Here is a 22,313-nt window from a genome sequence, read left to right on the forward strand (position 1 = left end):
TGAAAAGATGAATAAATACGTAATAAAGTTGTAAAGAGCAAGCACAGAAAGACAAATGCTGCATGATCTCACTTCTACGTGGAATCTAACAAAATTGAACTCTTGCTTGTAGAGAGCAGAATGGTGGTTACCCGAGGCAGGGGCCGGGGAGGGACTGGGGAGATGTTAGTCCAACAATACAAAATTGCAGATAGGAACAGTTCTAGAGATCTACTGAACAGCATGACAACTACAGTTAATAATTAAGCATTGCGTACTTGAAAACAGCTGTAAGTGTAGATTGTAAACATGTTCTCACCACAATAAAATATGTATGTGAGGAAATGAGTATGCTAATTAGCTCGATTTTGTCATTCCACAACGTACACATATATGAAACCTCATGTTGAAGGCCATAAACATATATAATCTTTATTTTCAACTTAAAATTAAAATTTAAATAAATTATGAAAATTAAAAGAAATAACGCACAATAAAAAAAAAAAGGTTTTATTTATGAAATATCCGCAGAAGGAGTCTATGTTATAAAGGAAAAGAGAATCCAGCAACGGTAAAATCAATCAGAAATGCCCTACTTCAGTGCTTTCGTCATTTGTCTGACAGAGTGGAAATCCAGTTCTTCACTAAGTCATTGTTCTGGAACAGGGTGTGTTCGTATATAGGTGTGTGGGGGCTCACATATACAAATTAAATTGATGGTAATGTAGGCATTCAAATTATCAGTTTACTTTAGTTAGCTGCACATACACACACACACACCACACACACACACACACACACACACACACACACACACAAACACACGTATAAAATCAGCCACTCCACCAAAACTAGCTACTTGGTGTCTCATCTCTCCTTGGAGATTCAAAATGGGAACATGGATTTAGACAGGCGTGATGGTTCCTTCTCTCCTGGAGCCCAGTTGGAAGTCGCTTGACTGATTCAGACGTTGTAATCGGTTGGTCTGTGTGGAAGAATCCACTTTGACTCTCAGCATACATACTCCTGGGAAGTCAGGTAGTGCAGCCCACAGAGCAGGGGCTCTGCAGCCAGGCTGCCTGCACCTGACTTGTAGCTAGGATAGGTGGGGTAAACTGCTTAACACTTGTGCTTCAGATTCCTCATCTGTACAATGGGGATAAGAACGCTATCTCTCACAACGATTATGAGGACTAACTGGGTTAATAGGTGCAAAGTACCAGGTACATAATAAATGAACCACCAGTGCTCCTTACAATCACGAGTATTTGGTGCAGGCGAAGACGCGTGGTTTCTAGAGGTATAAAATTAAGCTTTATTTACCCACCCCTTGGGTTGTTCCAAGGGTTAATGATACAGTGTTCACGAATTCCCATTATAAGCTATTAAAAGAAGGAAACAGAGTTAACATGAATGGAGTACCTACTATGTGCGATTGTTCAAGGCTTGCATGGGTTGCTTCATTGATTCCTCACCGTGACAGTTATGATCACACTTTAAAAATAAAAACGTAGACGCACAAAGACGTCCTTTGTCCAAGATGCCAAAGCCAGTAAGTGGCGGAAGTTGAATTTGAACCCAGATGTGTAATTCCAGAGCCCAAGTGCTTCACCCACCTCAGCGTGGTGCCTCTACAGAAAAACAGGTAAGCGCACATGGAGGAGCAAATGCCTTTCCGTTGTTTTAAAATTCTTTTATTTTTACGATTGAAATTCCTAGAGACATTGATTCTGTGCCTGACCCCGGGGGTGGGGGAAAAACTCGGGTGGGGGAGGGGAGGTTCAGAAAGCCCAGAGAAGAGGAAGACGCCCAGGAGGGAAGACTGGCAGGAGGCTGGGGGGCCCGGGGGCTGGCTTTGTTCTCAGAGACCATGGAAGTCCAGGTGGGCTGAGGGAGGCTAGCGGTGGAAGGACAGAAGTCTGGGAGGGGCAGAGGGATGGGGACAGTCGCGAGGGGCCGCGGCAGGGACTCCGGGGGACTGGGAGTCGGGGGTCGGGGTTGGTCTTGGCTTCTGCCCTCTGCTGCAAAACCGGCTGCTCCGTTTCTGTGGGTTTGCGGCCAGGTGGACGGGGTTAGCTCTCGGGAGCGATCGCAGTTGTGGAAGAGGCCTGGGGCTGAGGACAGGCCAGGGCGGCGGGAGAGGCGGACGGGTGGCTTCGCTGGATCCCGCGCTCTCGGACCTTCCACATCACCAGCTGCAGGCAGGCGTTGCGTCCTGGCAGGAGTCGTGCCCGTCCTGGCTGTCCTGGATGATCTGTCCTAGGAAGTCGCCGCGAGATTCCTTAGGGAGCGCTTGTAGGGGAAACCCCGGTAGTGCGGGAAGAGCACCGCCGTGTCCACCACGGTGCTGTGGATCAGCTTCAGGGCCAGCAGGTCGCTCTCCAGGCTGTGCCCGATGAGGATGGTTTGGGCGCTGAAAAAGCTCAGCAGGATGGCTTGGACTTTCGGCAACGTGATGCTGGTCTGGGCGACGTCGGCCTCGGTCACGCCGGAAAACCTGGTGTTGTAGTCCACGATCTCGTTGTCGGGCTTGACGAAGGTGTCGTACACCACCGCATGTCGGCGTCCACCACGGTGACACGGTCAGCTCTAGGCCGTGCGTGACATCTCACAGTCCAAGGCGTAGATTTCCGGGATAAGCGTCTCTGGAAAACTCTTTCTTGAAGGTCTTCACGAAGCCATCCAGGCTCTCCTTGCGGCCGTCTCCGCACGTGCTGCTTTGCCACCTGGCAGCCCACGGAGCCAGGAGCGCGGCTGCACAGCAGGTGTACTGGGTAAGCCGGCCTCCGGCCACTTGGCTGGAGCGGGACCCGCCCCCAGTGGTAGTAACACACCTGGTCGCGTACACAGCGGCCCGAAGGGGACACCAGGTACTCGGTGCCACAGCGGCAGCAGACCCCTGCGGGAGGAGTCGCCGGGCCCCTCCCCCTGGGCAGTGGAATGAGGACAGGCGCCTCCGGGCCGCTCGGGGTGCGGGAAGGGGTAGCCGTTCTCCTTGAGCTGCTCCCGAGTGAGCAGGAAGTCCTGGAGGCGGCTGTACAGGGCGGCCCTGCTGAGGCCGGGCATGGAGCTGGGGGTCAGGCCCTTCAGTCTCTTGAGGGCGTTCAGGACCACATTCAGGTAGACGTTCTTGTTGGGGCTGCGGTCGTGGGCCACCTTCTCCTCCTTCCGCGCCTTCTCCTTCGCCTCCTGCTCGGAGGCGCAGAACTGGAGACACTCTTTGGTGAGCAGTTGGAGATAGCCTCGGCGGATGACGGTGGGGACTCGGCACCCAGACTTTCGGAGGAGGATGGGTTTCTTCAAACTCCGTAAGGATGGACGATGGACGATTGGCTTAGAGCTGTCGGTGGTGGAGGTCTTGTATGCCATCCCTGACCTGTTGTGCGTCTTCCATGGCTGTGTGCCGACCTTGGAGCCATTGGAGCGTTGGTGGCTGCTGGCCACCAGGGTTCTCTTGGCATCTGTGGGACCTGGGTCCAAGCAAGGGCTGGGAAAGTGGGCGATCCTCTTCCTCTCCCTGGGGGCTGAGATGCGGACTGCGGGGGGCCTCTCTGTCAGCCTTGGGGCGGCTGGCAGCCGGCAGGCCGATCCCCTCTGCGCAGGGAAGTACCACGCCTCCGTCACCATCTTGGGCCACTCTGGGGCCACCGCCGGACCGCTATTCTGAGGCTCCGCCTGGATCCCCACAAGCGCTGAGGCCTGGTTGTACATCTGGGGCACCCAGAGCCCGAAGTTCCGGGCAGGCTGACGAGAGGGCAGTAGGAGCTCTGGAGCCTCGAGGGCCAGCTCCTCGGCCACCTTCTTAGCTTCTGGATACCCGGGTGGGAACCAGCAGGGAGCTGTGGCTCTCAACATCTTGCCGCCTTCTGGAGCACCGGCCTGGCTCTGCTGCTCTCTGGACTCGCGGCTTCAATGAGTGCCGCGGCCGCCGCGCCTCGCCTTTATATAGGCACAGGGCAGAGTGGGTGGGACATCCCCTTGGTTAGATTGGCACTTCAATCCAATGACACTAAACCTCAATAACGTTGCCCCACACCGCAGCTTGGGAACGCCTCAGAGGGTCTGCTGATGGAATCAACTGGAATTCCTGGTTGCTACCCTTGGGGCGAGGTTGCTTTTCCTGAGTTAGTTAACTGTCCCTGCCAAGTAGTCCCATCACGGCTGCTGGTTCTGGGCTACAAAGGTGTAAACTGAGCTTCAGGGAGGTGGGTCAACTTGCTCTGGCACAGGTCAGAGTGGGTGGGACTTCTCCTTGATTAGATTGGCACTTCAATCCGATGACACTAAACCTCAATAACGTTCCCCCACACCGCAGCTTGGGAACGCCTCAGAGGGTCTGCTGATGGAATCAACTGGAATTCCTGGTTGCTACCCTTGGGGCGGGGTTGCTTTTCCTGAGTTAGTTAACTGTCCCTGCCAAGTAGTCCCATCACGGCTACTGGTTCTGGGCTACAAAGGTGTAAACTGAGCTTCAGGGAGGTGGGTCAACTTGCTCTGGCACAGGTCAGAGTGGGTGGGACTTCTCCTTGATTAGATTGGCACTTCAATCCGATGACACTAAACCTCAATAACGTTCCCCCACACCGCAGCTTGGGAACGCCTCAGAGGGTCTGCTGATGGAATCAACTGGAATTCCTGGTTGCTACCCTTGGGGGGAGGTTGCTTTTCCTGAGTTAGTTAACTGTCCCTGCCAAGTAGTCCCATCACGGCTACTGGTTCTGGGCTACAAAGGTGTAAACTGAGCTTCAGGGAGGTGGGTCAACTTGCTCTGGCACAGGTCAGAGTGGGCGGGACTTCTCCTTGATCAGATTGGCACTTCAATCCAATGACACTAAACCTCAATAACGTTCCCCCACACCGCAGCTTGGGAACGCCTCAGAGGGTCTGCTGATGGAATCAACTGGAATTCCTGGTTGCTACCCTTGGGGCGGGGTTGCTTTTCCTGAGTTAGTTAACTGTCCCTGCCAAGTAGTCCCATCATGGCTACTGGTTCTGGGCTACATAGGAGTCAACTGAGCTTCAGGGAGGTGGGTCAACTTGCTCTGGCCCACACGGCACACCAGGGAGTCAGGATTGGGCCAGCAGTCTGCTGCACGCTGGAGGGCAGGACCTCTCTGGGCTGGCCTTTTCCTGCTCTGTGCACTCCTGCACTGTGGGCAATTTGAGGACAGGAAGTGGACGGCATCCGCTTCTCTCCAAGGACGTGGACAACGTTCAACACAGGGGGTCTTCAAAAGGTTCACAGAAAATGGACATTGTGAAAAAACTCTGCATGGATTTCAGTTGTTTTGCACTAAAACAAACTTATACTAACTTGTTATAACCTTTCTGAAGCAGATCCACTCTGAGGCACTAAGAAGGATGAGACACCCACTGAAAAGGACTCCTATCAGAGCAACACGAACTCCGCTAAAATGGCAGCAAAAACAAACATCAAATTTATGGTGAAGCTTGGGTGGAGGAATGAAGAATTCATTGATGTATTATGTAAAGCTTATAAGGACAGTCCCCCGAAGAAATCAGGTGTTTACGAAGGTACAGCTTGTTTTCAGAAGAGATGAGAAGATGTTGAAGATGAATCCTGCAGTGGCTATGAACACCATTGTGCCCAGATCAGCTTGCACCTGGGAGGCAGAGGATGTAGTGAGCCAACATCATGCCACTGCACTCCGGCCCGGGCGACGTGAGGGAAACTCTGTCCAAAAAAAAAAAAAAAAAGACATACATACCCAATACCCAAGAGAATGCTATTTAAAAAAAAAAAAAAGGGAAATGTGTCATTCGTAACACGAATGAGCCTAGACGATGTTATACTGAGTGAGATAAAGCAGAGGCCGGGCACGGTGGCTCATGCCTCTAATCCTAGTTCTTTGGGATGCCAAGACAGGTGGAGCACTTGAGCCCAGGAGTTGGCGATCAACCTGGGCAACATGGAGAAACCCCATCTCTAGAAAAAATACAACAATTAGCCGGGTGTGGTGTTGGACGCCTGTGGTATTAACTACTCAGGAGACTGAAGTGGGAGAATCTCTTTACCGTGGGAGGTGGAGGCCATGGTGAGCCATGTTTGTGTCACTGTACTCCAGCCTGGGTGACAGAGTGAGACCCCGTCTGAAAAGATGAATAAATACGTAATAAAGTTGTAAAGAGCAAGCACAGAAAGACAAATGCTGCATGATCTCACTTCTACGTGGAATCTAACAAAATTGAACTCTTGCTTGTAGAGAGCAGAATGGTGGTTACCCGAGGCAGGGGCCGGGGAGGGACTGGGGAGATGTTAGTCCAACAATACAAAATTGCAGATAGGAACAGTTCTAGAGATCTACTGAACAGCATGACAACTACAGTTAATAATTAAGCATTGCGTACTTGAAAACAGCTGTAAGTGTAGATTGTAAACATGTTCTCACCACAATAAAATATGTATGTGAGGAAATGAGTATGCTAATTAGCTCGATTTTGTCATTCCACAACGTACACATATATGAAACCTCATGTTGAAGGCCATAAACATATATAATCTTTATTTTCAACTTAAAATTAAAATTTAAATAAATTATGAAAATTAAAAGAAATAACGCACAATAAAAAAAAAAAAGGTTTTATTTATGAAATATCCGCAGAAGGAGTCTATGTTATAAAGGAAAAGAGAATCCCAGCAACGGTAAAATCAATCAGAAATGCCCTACTTCAGTGCTTTCGTCAATTTGTCTGACAGAGTGGAAATCCAGTTCTTCACTAAGTCATTGTTCTGGAACAGGGTGTGTTCGTATATAGGTGTGTGGGGGCTCACATATACAAATTAAATTGATGGTAATGTAGGCATTCAAATTATCAGTTTACTTTAGTTAGCTGCACATACACACACACACACCACACACACACACACACACACACACACACACACACACACACAAACACACGTATAAAATCAGCCACTCCACCAAAACTAGCTACTTGGTGTCTCATCTCTCCTTGGAGATTCAAAATGGGAACATGGATTTAGACAGGCGTGATGGTTCCTTCTCTCCTGGAGCCCAGTTGGAAGTCGCTTGACTGATTCAGACGTTGTAATCGGTTGGTCTGTGTGGAAGAATCCACTTTGACTCTCAGCATACATACTCCTGGGAAGTCAGGTAGTGCAGCCCACAGAGCAGGGGCTCTGCAGCCAGGCTGCCTGCACCTGACTTGTAGCTAGGATAGGTGGGGTAAACTGCTTAACACTTGTGCTTCAGATTCCTCATCTGTACAATGGGGATAAGAACGCTATCTCTCTCACAACGATTATGAGGACTAACTGGGTTAATAGGTGCAAAGTACCAGGTACATAATAAATGAACCACCAGTGCTCCTTACAATCACGAGTATTTGGTGCAGGCGAAGACGCGTGGTTTCTAGAGGTATAAAATTAAGCTTTATTTACCCACCCCTTGGGTTGTTCCAAGGGTTAATGATACAGTGTTCACGAATTCCCATTATAAGCTATTAAAAGAAGGAAACAGAGTTAACATGAATGGAGTACCTACTATGTGCGATTGTTTCAAGGCTTGCCATGGGTTGCTTCATTGATTCCTCACCGTGACAGTTATGATCACACTTTAAAAATAAAAACGTAGACGCACAAAGACGTCCTTTGTCCAAGATGCCAAAGCCAGTAAGTGGCGGAAGTTGAATTTGAACCCAGATGTGTAATTCCAGAGCCCAAGTGCTTCACCCACCTCAGCGTGGTGCCTCTACAGAAAAACAGGTAAGCGCACATGGAGGAGCAAATGCCTTTCCGTTGTTTTAAAATTCTTTTATTTTTACGATTGAAATTCCTAGAGACATTGATTCTGTGCCTGACCCCGGGGGTGGGGGAAAACTCGGGTGGGGGAGGGGAGGTTCAGAAAGCCCCAGAGAAGAGGAAGACGCCCAGGAGGGAAGACTGGCAGGAGGCTGGGGGGCCCGGGGGCTGGCTTTGTTCTCAGAGACCATGGAAGTCCAGGTGGGCTGAGGGAGGCTAGCGGTGGAAGGACAGAAGTCTGGGAGGGGCAGAGGGATGGGGACAGTTGCGAGGGGCCGCGGCAGGGACTCCGGGGGACTGGGAGTCGGGGGTCGGGGTTGGTCTTGGCTTCTGCCCTCTGCTGCAAAACCGGCTGCTCCGGTTTCTGTGGGTTTGCGGCCAGGTGGACGGGGTTAGCTCTCGGGAGCGATCGCAGTTGTGGAAGAGGCCTGGGGCTGAGGACAGGCCAGGGCGGCGGGAGAGGCGGACGGGTGGCTTCGCTGGATCCCGGCGCGCTCTCGGACCTTCCACATCACCAGCTGCAGGCAGGCGTTTGCGTCCTGGCAGGAGTCGTGCCCGTCCTGGCTGTCCTGGATGATCTGTCCTAGGAAGTCGGCCGCGAGATTCCTTAGGGAGCGCTTGTAGGGGAAACCCCGGTAGTGCGGGAAGAGCACCGCCGTGTCCACCACGGTGCTGTGGATCAGCTTCAGGGCCAGCAGGTCGCTCTCCAGGCTGTGCCCGATGAGGATGGTTTGGGCGCTGAAAAAGCTCAGCAGGATGGCTTGGACTTTCGGCAACGTGATGCTGGTCTGGGCGACGTCGGCCTCGGTCACGCCGGAAAACCTGGTGTTGTAGTCCACGATCTCGTTGTCGGGCTTGACGAAGGTGTCGTACACCACCCGCATGTCGGCGTCCACCACGGTGACACGGGTCAGCTCTAGGCCGTGCGTGGTGTAGCACATCTCACAGTCCAAGGCGTAGATTCCGGGATAAGCGTCTCTGGAAAACTCTTTCTTGAAGGTCTTCACGAAGCCATCCAGGCTCTCCTTGCGGCCGTCCCGCACGTGCTGCTTTGCCACCTGGCAGCCCACGGAGCCAGGAGCGGCTGCACAGCAGGTGTACTGGGTAAGCCGGCCTCCGGCCACTTGGCTGGAGCGGACCCGCCCCCAGTGGTAGTAACACACCTGGTCGCGTACACAGCGGCCCGAAGGGGACACCAGGTACTCGGTGCCACAGCGGCAGCAGACCCTGCGGGAGGAGTCGCCGGGCCCCTCCCCCTGGGCAGTGAAGAGGACGGCGCCTCCGGGCCGCTCGGGGTGCGGGAAGGGGTAGCCGTTCTCCTTGAGCTGCTCCCGAGTGAGCAGGAAGTCCTGGAGGCGGCTGTACAGGGCGGCCCTGCTGAGGCCGGGCATGGAGCTGGGGGTCAGGCCCTTCAGTCTCTTGAGGGCGTTCAGGACCACATTCAGGTAGACGTTCTTGTTGGGGCTGCGGTCGTGGGCCACCTTCTCCTCCTTCCGCGCCTTCTCCTTCGCCTCCTGCTCGGAGGCGCAGAACTGGAGACACTCTTTGGTGAGCAGTTGGAGATAGCCTCGGCGGATGACGGTGGGGACTCGGCACCCAGACTTTCGGAGGAGGATGGGTTTCTTCAAACTCCGTAAGGATGGACGATGGACGATTGGCTTAGAGCTGTCGGTGGTGGAGGTCTTGTATGCCATCCCTGACCTGTTGTGCGTCTTCCATGGCTGTGTGCCGACCTTGGAGCCATTGGAGCGTTGGTGGCTGCTGGCCACCAGGGTTCTCTTGGCATCTGTGGGACCTGGGTCCAAGCAAGGGCTGGGAAAGTGGGCGATCCTCTTCCTCTCCCTGGGGGCTGAGATGCGGACTGCGGGGGGCCTCTCTGTCAGCCTTGGGGCGGCTGGCAGCCGGCAGGCCGATCCCCTCTGCGCAGGGAAGTACCACGCCTCCGTCACCATCTTGGGCCACTCTGGGGCCACCGCCGGACCGCTATTCTGAGGCTCCGCCTGGATCCCCACAAGCGCTGAGGCCTGGTTGTACATCTGGGGCACCCAGAGCCCGAAGTTCCGGGCAGGCTGACGAGAGGGCAGTAGGAGCTCTGGAGCCTCGAGGGCCAGCTCCTCGGCCACCTTCTTAGCTTCTGGATACCCGGGTGGGAACCAGCAGGGAGCTGTGGCTCTCAACATCTTGCCGCCTTCTGGAGCACCGGCCTGGCTCTGCTGCTCTCTGGACTCGCGGCTTCAATGAGTGCCGCGGCCGCCGCGCCTCGCCTTTATATAGGCACAGGGCAGAGTGGGTGGGACATCCCCTTGGTTAGATTGGCACTTCAATCCAATGACACTAAACCTCAATAACGTTGCCCCACACCGCAGCTTGGGAACGCCTCAGAGGGTCTGCTGATGGAATCAACTGGAATTCCTGGTTGCTACCCTTGGGGCGAGGTTGCTTTTCCTGAGTTAGTTAACTGTCCCTGCCAAGTAGTCCCATCACGGCTGCTGGTTCTGGGCTACAAAGGTGTAAACTGAGCTTCAGGGAGGTGGGTCAACTTGCTCTGGCACAGGTCAGAGTGGGTGGGACTTCTCCTTGATTAGATTGGCACTTCAATCCGATGACACTAAACCTCAATAACGTTCCCCCACACCGCAGCTTGGGAACGCCTCAGAGGGTCTGCTGATGGAATCAACTGGAATTCCTGGTTGCTACCCTTGGGGCGGGGTTGCTTTTCCTGAGTTAGTTAACTGTCCCTGCCAAGTAGTCCCATCACGGCTACTGGTTCTGGGCTACAAAGGTGTAAACTGAGCTTCAGGGAGGTGGGTCAACTTGCTCTGGCACAGGTCAGAGTGGGTGGGACTTCTCCTTGATTAGATTGGCACTTCAATCCGATGACACTAAACCTCAATAACGTTCCCCCACACCGCAGCTTGGGAACGCCTCAGAGGGTCTGCTGATGGAATCAACTGGAATTCCTGGTTGCTACCCTTGGGGGGAGGTTGCTTTTCCTGAGTTAGTTAACTGTCCCTGCCAAGTAGTCCCATCACGGCTACTGGTTCTGGGCTACAAAGGTGTAAACTGAGCTTCAGGGAGGTGGGTCAACTTGCTCTGGCACAGGTCAGAGTGGGCGGGACTTCTCCTTGATCAGATTGGCACTTCAATCCAATGACACTAAACCTCAATAACGTTCCCCCACACCGCAGCTTGGGAACGCCTCAGAGGGTCTGCTGATGGAATCAACTGGAATTCCTGGTTGCTACCCTTGGGGCGGGGTTGCTTTTCCTGAGTTAGTTAACTGTCCCTGCCAAGTAGTCCCATCATGGCTACTGGTTCTGGGCTACATAGGAGTCAACTGAGCTTCAGGGAGGTGGGTCAACTTGCTCTGGCCCACACGGCACACCAGGGAGTCAGGATTGGGCCAGCAGTCTGCTGCACGCTGGAGGGCAGGACCTCTCTGGGCTGGCCTTTTCCTGCTCTGTGCACTCCTGCACTGTGGGCAATTTGAGGACAGGAAGTGGACGGCATCCGCTTCTCTCCAAGGACGTGGACAACGTTCAACACAGGGGGTCTTCAAAAGGTTCACAGAAAATGGACATTGTGAAAAAACTCTGCATGGATTTCAGTTGTTTTGCACTAAAACAAACTTATACTAACTTGTTATAACCTTTCTGAAGCAGATCCACTCTGAGGCACTAAGAAGGATGAGACACCCACTGAAAAGGACTCCTATCAGAGCAACACGAACTCCGCTAAAATGGCAGCAAAAACAAACATCAAATTTATGGTGAAGCTTGGGTGGAGGAATGAAGAATTCATTGATGTATTATGTAAAGCTTATAAGGACAGTCCCCCGAAGAAATCAGGTGTTTACGAAGGTACAGCTTGTTTTCAGAAGAGATGAGAAGATGTTGAAGATGAATCCTGCAGTGGCTATGAACACCATTGTGCCCAGATCAGCTTGCACCTGGGAGGCAGAGGATGTAGTGAGCCAACATCATGCCACTGCACTCCGGCCCGGGCGACGTGAGGGAAACTCTGTCCAGAAAAAAAAAAAAAGACATACATACCCAATACCCAAGAGAATGCTATTTAAAAAAAAAAAAAAAAAAAAAAAAGGGAAATGTGTCATTCGTAACACGAATGAGCCTAGACGATGTTATACTGAGTGAGATAAAGCAGAGGCCGGGCACGGTGGCTCATGCCTCTAATCCTAGTTCTTTGGGATGCCAAGACAGGTGGAGCACTTGAGCCCAGGAGTTGGCGATCAACCTGGGCAACATGGAGAAACCCCATCTCTAGAAAAAATACAACAATTAGCCGGGTGTGGTGTTGGACGCCTGTGGTATTAACTACTCAGGAGACTGAAGTGGGAGAATCTCTTTACCGTGGGAGGTGGAGGCCATGGTGAGCCATGTTTGTGTCACTGTACTCCAGCCTGGGTGACAGAGTGAGACCCCGTCTGAAAAGATGAATAAATACGTAATAAAGTTGTAAAGAGCAAGCACAGAAAGACAAATGCTGCATGATCTCACTTCTACGTGGAATCTAACAAAATTGAACTCTTGCTTGTAGAGAGCAGAATGGTGGTTACCCGAGGCAGGGGCCGGGGAGGGACTGGGGAGATGTTAGTCGAACAATACAAAATTGCAGATAGGAACAGTTCTAGAGATCTACTGAACAGCATGACAACTACAGTTAATAATTAAGCATTGCGTACTTGAAAACAGCTGTAAGTGTAGATTGTAAACATGTTCTCACCACAATAAAATATGTATGTGAGGAAATGAGTATGCTAATTAGCTCGATTTTGTCATTCCACAACGTACACATATATGAAACCTCATGTTGAAGGCCATAAACATATATAATCTTTATTTTCAACTTAAAATTAAAATTTAAATAAATTATGAAAATTAAAAGAAATAACGCACAATAAAAAAAAAAAAGGTTTTATTTATGAAATATCCGCAGAAGGAGTCTATGTTATAAAGGAAAAGAGAATCCCAGCAACGGTAAAATCAATCAGAAATGCCCTACTTCAGTGCTTTCGTCAATTTGTCTGACAGAGTGGAAATCCAGTTCTTCACTAAGTCATTGTTCTGGAACAGGGTGTGTTCGTATATAGGTGTGTGGGGGCTCACATATACAAATTAAATTGATGGTAATGTAGGCATTCAAATTATCAGTTTACTTTAGTTAGCTGCACATACACACACACACACACACACACACACACACACACACACACACACACACACACACACAAACACACGTATAAAATCAGCCACTCCACCAAAACTAGCTACTTGGTGTCTCATCTCTCCTTGGAGATTCAAAATGGGAACATGGATTTAGACAGGCGTGATGGTTCCTTCTCTCCTGGAGCCCAGTTGGAAGTCGCTTGACTGATTCAGACGTTGTAATCGGTTGGTCTGTGTGGAAGAATCCACTTTGACTCTCAGCATACATACTCCTGGGAAGTCAGGTAGTGCAGCCCACAGAGCAGGGGCTCTGCAGCCAGGCTGCCTGCACCTGACTTGTAGCTAGGATAGGTGGGGTAAACTGCTTAACACTTGTGCTTCAGATTCCTCATCTGTACAATGGGGATAAGAACGCTATCTCTCTCACAACGATTATGAGGACTAACTGGGTTAATAGGTGCAAAGTACCAGGTACATAATAAATGAACCACCAGTGCTCCTTACAATCACGAGTATTTGGTGCAGGCGAAGACGCGTGGTTTCTAGAGGTATAAAATTAAGCTTTATTTACCCACCCCTTGGGTTGTTCCAAGGGTTAATGATACAGTGTTCACGAATTCCCATTATAAGCTATTAAAAGAAGGAAACAGAGTTAACATGAATGGAGTACCTACTATGTGCGATTGTTTCAAGGCTTGCCATGGGTTGCTTCATTGATTCCTCACCGTGACAGTTATGATCACACTTTAAAAATAAAAACGTAGACGCACAAAGACGTCCTTTGTCCAAGATGCCAAAGCCAGTAAGTGGCGGAAGTTGAATTTGAACCCAGATGTGTAATTCCAGAGCCCAAGTGCTTCACCCACCTCAGCGTGGTGCCTCTACAGAAAAACAGGTAAGCGCACATGGAGGAGCAAATGCCTTTCCGTTGTTTTAAAATTCTTTTATTTTTACGATTGAAATTCCTAGAGACATTGATTCTGTGCCTGACCCCGGGGGTGGGGGAAAACTCGGGTGGGGGAGGGGAGGTTCAGAAAGCCCCAGAGAAGAGGAAGACGCCCAGGAGGGAAGACTGGCAGGAGGCTGGGGGGCCCGGGGGCTGGCTTTGTTCTCAGAGACCATGGAAGTCCAGGTGGGCTGAGGGAGGCTAGCGGTGGAAGGACAGAAGTCTGGGAGGGGCAGAGGGATGGGGACAGTTGCGAGGGGCCGCGGCAGGGACTCCGGGGGACTGGGAGTCGGGGGTCGGGGTTGGTCTTGGCTTCTGCCCTCTGCTGCAAAACCGGCTGCTCCGGTTTCTGTGGGTTTGCGGCCAGGTGGACGGGGTTAGCTCTCGGGAGCGATCGCAGTTGTGGAAGAGGCCTGGGGCTGAGGACAGGCCAGGGCGGCGGGAGAGGCGGACGGGTGGCTTCGCTGGATCCCGGCGCGCTCTCGGACCTTCCACATCACCAGCTGCAGGCAGGCGTTTGCGTCCTGGCAGGAGTCGTGCCCGTCCTGGCTGTCCTGGATGATCTGTCCTAGGAAGTCGGCCGCGAGATTCCTTAGGGAGCGCTTGTAGGGGAAACCCCGGTAGTGCGGGAAGAGCACCGCCGTGTCCACCACGGTGCTGTGGATCAGCTTCAGGGCCAGCAGGTCGCTCTCCAGGCTGTGCCCGATGAGGATGGTTTGGGCGCTGAAAAAGCTCAGCAGGATGGCTTGGACTTTCGGCAACGTGATGCTGGTCTGGGCGACGTCGGCCTCGGTCACGCCGGAAAACCTGGTGTTGTAGTCCACGATCTCGTTGTCGGGCTTGACGAAGGTGTCGTACACCACCCGCATGTCGGCGTCCACCACGGTGACACGGGTCAGCTCTAGGCCGTGCGTGGTGTAGCACATCTCACAGTCCAAGGCGTAGATTCCGGGATAAGCGTCTCTGGAAAACTCTTTCTTGAAGGTCTTCACGAAGCCATCCAGGCTCTCCTTGCGGCCGTCCCGCACGTGCTGCTTTGCCACCTGGCAGCCCACGGAGCCAGGAGCGGCTGCACAGCAGGTGTACTGGGTAAGCCGGCCTCCGGCCACTTGGCTGGAGCGGACCCGCCCCCAGTGGTAGTAACACACCTGGTCGCGTACACAGCGGCCCGAAGGGGACACCAGGTACTCGGTGCCACAGCGGCAGCAGACCCTGCGGGAGGAGTCGCCGGGCCCCTCCCCCTGGGCAGTGAAGAGGACGGCGCCTCCGGGCCGCTCGGGGTGCGGGAAGGGGTAGCCGTTCTCCTTGAGCTGCTCCCGAGTGAGCAGGAAGTCCTGGAGGCGGCTGTACAGGGCGGCCCTGCTGAGGCCGGGCATGGAGCTGGGGGTCAGGCCCTTCAGTCTCTTGAGGGCGTTCAGGACCACATTCAGGTAGACGTTCTTGTTGGGGCTGCGGTCGTGGGCCACCTTCTCCTCCTTCCGCGCCTTCTCCTTCGCCTCCTGCTCGGAGGCGCAGAACTGGAGACACTCTTTGGTGAGCAGTTGGAGATAGCCTCGGCGGATGACGGTGGGGACTCGGCACCCAGACTTTCGGAGGAGGATGGGTTTCTTCAAACTCCGTAAGGATGGACGATGGACGATTGGCTTAGAGCTGTCGGTGGTGGAGGTCTTGTATGCCATCCCTGACCTGTTGTGCGTCTTCCATGGCTGTGTGCCGACCTTGGAGCCATTGGAGCGTTGGTGGCTGCTGGCCACCAGGGTTCTCTTGGCATCTGTGGGACCTGGGTCCAAGCAAGGGCTGGGAAAGTGGGCGATCCTCTTCCTCTCCCTGGGGGCTGAGATGCGGACTGCGGGGGGCCTCTCTGTCAGCCTTGGGGCGGCTGGCAGCCGGCAGGCCGATCCCCTCTGCGCAGGGAAGTACCACGCCTCCGTCACCATCTTGGGCCACTCTGGGGCCACCGCCGGACCGCTATTCTGAGGCTCCGCCTGGATCCCCACAAGCGCTGAGGCCTGGTTGTACATCTGGGGCACCCAGAGCCCGAAGTTCCGGGCAGGCTGACGAGAGGGCAGTAGGAGCTCTGGAGCCTCGAGGGCCAGCTCCTCGGCCACCTTCTTAGCTTCTGGATACCCGGGTGGGAACCAGCAGGGAGCTGTGGCTCTCAACATCTTGCCGCCTTCTGGAGCACCGGCCTGGCTCTGCTGCTCTCTGGACTCGCGGCTTCAATGAGTGCCGCGGCCGCCGCGCCTCGCCTTTATATAGGCACAGGGCAGAGTGGGTGGGACATCCCCTTGGTTAGATTGGCACTTCAATCCAATGACACTAAACCTCAATAACGTTGCCCCACACCGCAGCTTGGGAACGCCTCAGAGGGTCTGCTGATGGAATCAACTGGAATTCCTGGTTGCTACCCTTGGGGCGAGGTTGCTTTTCCTGAGTTAGTTAACTGTCCCTGCCAAGTAGTCCCATCACGGCTGCTGGTTCTGGGCTACAAAGGTGTAAACTGAGCTTCAGGGAGGTGGGTCAACTTGCTCTGGCACAGGTCAGAGTGGGTGGGACTTCTCCTTGATTAGATTGGCACTTCAATCCGATGACACTAAACCTCAATAACGTTCCCCCACACCGCAGCTTGGGAACGCCTCAGAGGGTCTGCTGATGGAATCAACTGGAATTCCTGGTTGCTACCCTTGGGGCGGGGTTGCTTTTCCTGAGTTAGTTAACTGTCCCTGCCAAGTAGTCCCATCACGGCTACTGGTTCTGGGCTACAAAGGTGTAAACTGAGCTTCAGGGAGGTGGGTCAACTTGCTCTGGCACAGGTCAGAGTGGGTGGGACTTCTCCTTGATTAGATTGGCACTTCAATCCGATGACACTAAACCTCAATAACGTTCCCCCACACCGCAGCTTGGGAACGCCTCAGAGGGTCTGCTGATGGAATCAACTGGAATTCCTGGTTGCTACCCTTGGGGGGAGGTTGCTTTTCCTGAGTTAGTTAACTGTCCCTGCCAAGTAGTCCCATCACGGCTACTGGTTCTGGGCTACAAAGGTGTAAACTGAGCTTCAGGGAGGTGGGTCAACTTGCTCTGGCACAGGTCAGAGTGGGCGGGACTTCTCCTTGATCAGATTGGCACTTCAATCCAATGACACTAAACCTCAATAACGTTCCCCCACACCGCAGCTTGGGAACGCCTCAGAGGGTCTGCTGATGGAATCAACTGGAATTCCTGGTTGCTACCCTTGGGGCGGGGTTGCTTTTCCTGAGTTAGTTAACTGTCCCTGCCAAGTAGTCCCATCATGGCTACTGGTTCTGGGCTACATAGGAGTCAACTGAGCTTCAGGGAGGTGGGTCAACTTGCTCTGGCCCACACGGCACACCAGGGAGTCAGGATTGGGCCAGCAGTCTGCTGCACGCTGGAGGGCAGGACCTCTCTGGGCTGGCCTTTTCCTGCTCTGTGCACTCCTGCACTGTGGGCAATTTGAGGACAGGAAGTGGACGGCATCCGCTTCTCTCCAAGGACGTGGACAACGTTCAACACAGGGGGTCTTCAAAAGGTTCACAGAAAATGGACATTGTGAAAAAACTCTGCATGGATTTCAGTTGTTTTGCACTAAAACAAACTTATACTAACTTGTTATAACCTTTCTGAAGCAGATCCACTCTGAGGCACTAAGAAGGATGAGACACCCACTGAAAAGGACTCCTATCAGAGCAACACGAACTCCGCTAAAATGGCAGCAAAAACAAACATCAAATTTATGGTGAAGCTTGGGTGGAGGAATGAAGAATTCATTGATGTATTATGTAAAGCTTATAAGGACAGTCCCCCGAAGAAATCAGGTGTTTACGAAGGTACAGCTTGTTTTCAGAAGAGATGAGAAGATGTTGAAGATGAATCCTGCAGTGGCTATGAACACCATTGTGCCCAGATCAGCTTGCACCTGGGAGGCAGAGGATGTAGTGAGCCAACATCATGCCACTGCACTCCGGCCCGGGCGACGTGAGGGAAACTCTGTCCAAAAAAAAAAAAAAAAGACATACATACCCAATACCCAAGAGAATGCTATTTAAAAAAAAAAAAAAAAAAAAAAAGGGAAATGTGTCATTCGTAACACGAATGAGCCTAGACGATGTTATACTGAGTGAGATAAAGCAGAGGCCGGGCACGGTGGCTCATGCCTCTAATCCTAGTTCTTTGGGATGCCAAGACAGGTGGAGCACTTGAGCCCAGGAGTTGGCGATCAACCTGGGCAACATGGAGAAACCCCATCTCTAGAAAAAATACAACAATTAGCCGGGTGTGGTGTTGGACGCCTGTGGTATTAACTACTCAGGAGACTGAAGTGGGAGAATCTCTTTACCGTGGGAGGTGGAGGCCATGGTGAGCCATGTTTGTGTCACTGTACTCCAGCCTGGGTGACAGAGTGAGACCCCGTCTGAAAAGATGAATAAATACGTAATAAAGTTGTAAAGAGCAAGCACAGAAAGACAAATGCTGCATGATCTCACTTCTACGTGGAATCTAACAAAATTGAACTCTTGCTTGTAGAGAGCAGAATGGTGGTTACCCGAGGCAGGGGCCGGGGAGGGACTGGGGAGATGTTAGTCGAACAATACAAAATTGCAGATAGGAACAGTTCTAGAGATCTACTGAACAGCATGACAACTACAGTTAATAATTAAGCATTGCGTACTTGAAAACAGCTGTAAGTGTAGATTGTAAACATGTTCTCACCACAATAAAATATGTATGTGAGGAAATGAGTATGCTAATTAGCTCGATTTTGTCATTCCACAACGTACACATATATGAAACCTCATGTTGAAGGCCATAAACATATATAATCTTTATTTTCAACTTAAAATTAAAATTTAAATAAATTATGAAAATTAAAAGAAATAACGCACAATAAAAAAAAAAAAGGTTTTATTTATGAAATATCCGCAGAAGGAGTCTATGTTATAAAGGAAAAGAGAATCCCAGCAACGGTAAAATCAATCAGAAATGCCCTACTTCAGTGCTTTCGTCAATTTGTCTGACAGAGTGGAAATCCAGTTCTTCACTAAGTCATTGTTCTGGAACAGGGTGTGTTCGTATATAGGTGTGTGGGGGCTCACATATACAAATTAAATTGATGGTAATGTAGGCATTCAAATTATCAGTTTACTTTAGTTAGCTGCACATACACACACACACACCACACACACACACACACACACACACACACACACACACACACACACAAACACACGTATAAAATCAGCCACTCCACCAAAACTAGCTACTTGGTGTCTCATCTCTCCTTGGAGATTCAAAATGGGAACATGGATTTAGACAGGCGTGATGGTTCCTTCTCTCCTGGAGCCCAGTTGGAAGTCGCTTGACTGATTCAGACGTTGTAATCGGTTGGTCTGTGTGGAAGAATCCACTTTGACTCTCAGCATACATACTCCTGGGAAGTCAGGTAGTGCAGCCCACAGAGCAGGGGCTCTGCAGCCAGGCTGCCTGCACCTGACTTGTAGCTAGGATAGGTGGGGTAAACTGCTTAACACTTGTGCTTCAGATTCCTCATCTGTACAATGGGGATAAGAACGCTATCTCTCTCACAACGATTATGAGGACTAACTGGGTTAATAGGTGCAAAGTACCAGGTACATAATAAATGAACCACCAGTGCTCCTTACAATCACGAGTATTTGGTGCAGGCGAAGACGCGTGGTTTCTAGAGGTATAAAATTAAGCTTTATTTACCCACCCCTTGGGTTGTTCCAAGGGTTAATGATACAGTGTTCACGAATTCCCATTATAAGCTATTAAAAGAAGGAAACAGAGTTAACATGAATGGAGTACCTACTATGTGCGATTGTTTCAAGGCTTGCCATGGGTTGCTTCATTGATTCCTCACCGTGACAGTTATGATCACACTTTAAAAATAAAAACGTAGACGCACAAAGACGTCCTTTGTCCAAGATGCCAAAGCCAGTAAGTGGCGGAAGTTGAATTTGAACCCAGATGTGTAATTCCAGAGCCCAAGTGCTTCACCCACCTCAGCGTGGTGCCTCTACAGAAAAACAGGTAAGCGCACATGGAGGAGCAAATGCCTTTCCGTTGTTTTAAAATTCTTTTATTTTTACGATTGAAATTCCTAGAGACATTGATTCTGTGCCTGACCCCGGGGGTGGGGGAAAACTCGGGTGGGGGAGGGGAGGTTCAGAAAGCCCCAGAGAAGAGGAAGACGCCCAGGAGGGAAGACTGGCAGGAGGCTGGGGGGCCCGGGGGCTGGCTTTGTTCTCAGAGACCATGGAAGTCCAGGTGGGCTGAGGGAGGCTAGCGGTGGAAGGACAGAAGTCTGGGAGGGGCAGAGGGATGGGGACAGTTGCGAGGGGCCGCGGCAGGGACTCCGGGGGACTGGGAGTCGGGGGTCGGGGTTGGTCTTGGCTTCTGCCCTCTGCTGCAAAACCGGCTGCTCCGGTTTCTGTGGGTTTGCGGCCAGGTGGACGGGGTTAGCTCTCGGGAGCGATCGCAGTTGTGGAAGAGGCCTGGGGCTGAGGACAGGCCAGGGCGGCGGGAGAGGCGGACGGGTGGCTTCGCTGGATCCCGGCGCGCTCTCGGACCTTCCACATCACCAGCTGCAGGCAGGCGTTTGCGTCCTGGCAGGAGTCGTGCCCGTCCTGGCTGTCCTGGATGATCTGTCCTAGGAAGTCGGCCGCGAGATTCCTTAGGGAGCGCTTGTAGGGGAAACCCCGGTAGTGCGGGAAGAGCACCGCCGTGTCCACCACGGTGCTGTGGATCAGCTTCAGGGCCAGCAGGTCGCTCTCCAGGCTGTGCCCGATGAGGATGGTTTGGGCGCTGAAAAAGCTCAGCAGGATGGCTTGGACTTTCGGCAACGTGATGCTGGTCTGGGCGACGTCGGCCTCGGTCACGCCGGAAAACCTGGTGTTGTAGTCCACGATCTCGTTGTCGGGCTTGACGAAGGTGTCGTACACCACCCGCATGTCGGCGTCCACCACGGTGACACGGGTCAGCTCTAGGCCGTGCGTGGTGTAGCACATCTCACAGTCCAAGGCGTAGATTCCGGGATAAGCGTCTCTGGAAAACTCTTTCTTGAAGGTCTTCACGAAGCCATCCAGGCTCTCCTTGCGGCCGTCCCGCACGTGCTGCTTTGCCACCTGGCAGCCCACGGAGCCAGGAGCGGCTGCACAGCAGGTGTACTGGGTAAGCCGGCCTCCGGCCACTTGGCTGGAGCGGACCCGCCCCCAGTGGTAGTAACACACCTGGTCGCGTACACAGCGGCCCGAAGGGGACACCAGGTACTCGGTGCCACAGCGGCAGCAGACCCTGCGGGAGGAGTCGCCGGGCCCCTCCCCCTGGGCAGTGAAGAGGACGGCGCCTCCGGGCCGCTCGGGGTGCGGGAAGGGGTAGCCGTTCTCCTTGAGCTGCTCCCGAGTGAGCAGGAAGTCCTGGAGGCGGCTGTACAGGGCGGCCCTGCTGAGGCCGGGCATGGAGCTGGGGGTCAGGCCCTTCAGTCTCTTGAGGGCGTTCAGGACCACATTCAGGTAGACGTTCTTGTTGGGGCTGCGGTCGTGGGCCACCTTCTCCTCCTTCCGCGCCTTCTCCTTCGCCTCCTGCTCGGAGGCGCAGAACTGGAGACACTCTTTGGTGAGCAGTTGGAGATAGCCTCGGCGGATGACGGTGGGGACTCGGCACCCAGACTTTCGGAGGAGGATGGGTTTCTTCAAACTCCGTAAGGATGGACGATGGACGATTGGCTTAGAGCTGTCGGTGGTGGAGGTCTTGTATGCCATCCCTGACCTGTTGTGCGTCTTCCATGGCTGTGTGCCGACCTTGGAGCCATTGGAGCGTTGGTGGCTGCTGGCCACCAGGGTTCTCTTGGCATCTGTGGGACCTGGGTCCAAGCAAGGGCTGGGAAAGTGGGCGATCCTCTTCCTCTCCCTGGGGGCTGAGATGCGGACTGCGGGGGGCCTCTCTGTCAGCCTTGGGGCGGCTGGCAGCCGGCAGGCCGATCCCCTCTGCGCAGGGAAGTACCACGCCTCCGTCACCATCTTGGGCCACTCTGGGGCCACCGCCGGACCGCTATTCTGAGGCTCCGCCTGGATCCCCACAAGCGCTGAGGCCTGGTTGTACATCTGGGGCACCCAGAGCCCGAAGTTCCGGGCAGGCTGACGAGAGGGCAGTAGGAGCTCTGGAGCCTCGAGGGCCAGCTCCTCGGCCACCTTCTTAGCTTCTGGATACCCGGGTGGGAACCAGCAGGGAGCTGTGGCTCTCAACATCTTGCCGCCTTCTGGAGCACCGGCCTGGCTCTGCTGCTCTCTGGACTCGCGGCTTCAATGAGTGCCGCGGCCGCCGCGCCTCGCCTTTATATAGGCACAGGGCAGAGTGGGTGGGACATCCCCTTGGTTAGATT

The 22,313-nt window shown here is 52.9% G+C and overlaps 3 protein-coding genes and 1 pseudogene across 3 annotated transcripts; all 4 read right to left on the reverse strand.

The window, feature by feature from the left end:
• Positions 1-2,051: 2,051 nt before the first annotated feature.
• On the reverse strand, positions 2,052-5,164 carry LOC140711024 (exonuclease GOR-like; annotated as a pseudogene).
• A 2,895-nt stretch (positions 5,165-8,059) lies between these two features.
• Positions 8,060-12,957, reverse strand: LOC140711026 (exonuclease GOR-like). The gene has a single exon (XM_073013983.1). The coding sequence runs from the start codon at positions 9,940-9,942 to the stop codon at positions 8,155-8,157; it is 1,788 nt and encodes a 595-aa protein (XP_072870084.1). The 5' UTR covers positions 9,943-12,957; the 3' UTR covers positions 8,060-8,154.
• Positions 12,958-14,176: 1,219 nt separating this feature from the next.
• On the reverse strand, positions 14,177-20,012 carry LOC140711025 (exonuclease GOR-like). The gene has a single exon (XM_073013982.1). The coding sequence runs from the start codon at positions 16,057-16,059 to the stop codon at positions 14,272-14,274; it is 1,788 nt and encodes a 595-aa protein (XP_072870083.1). The 5' UTR covers positions 16,060-20,012; the 3' UTR covers positions 14,177-14,271.
• Positions 20,013-20,296: 284 nt separating this feature from the next.
• Positions 20,297-22,249, reverse strand: LOC119624767 (exonuclease GOR-like). Its single transcript, XM_073013984.1, has one exon. The coding sequence runs from the start codon at positions 22,177-22,179 to the stop codon at positions 20,392-20,394; it is 1,788 nt and encodes a 595-aa protein (XP_072870085.1). The 5' UTR covers positions 22,180-22,249; the 3' UTR covers positions 20,297-20,391.
• Positions 22,250-22,313: the final 64 nt, after the last annotated feature.

The sequence above is a fragment of the Chlorocebus sabaeus genome, unplaced genomic scaffold, assembly GCF_047675955.1.
Source record: "Chlorocebus sabaeus isolate Y175 unplaced genomic scaffold, mChlSab1.0.hap1 unalloc_scaffold_1294, whole genome shotgun sequence".
NCBI lineage: Eukaryota > Metazoa > Chordata > Mammalia > Primates > Cercopithecidae > Chlorocebus > Chlorocebus sabaeus.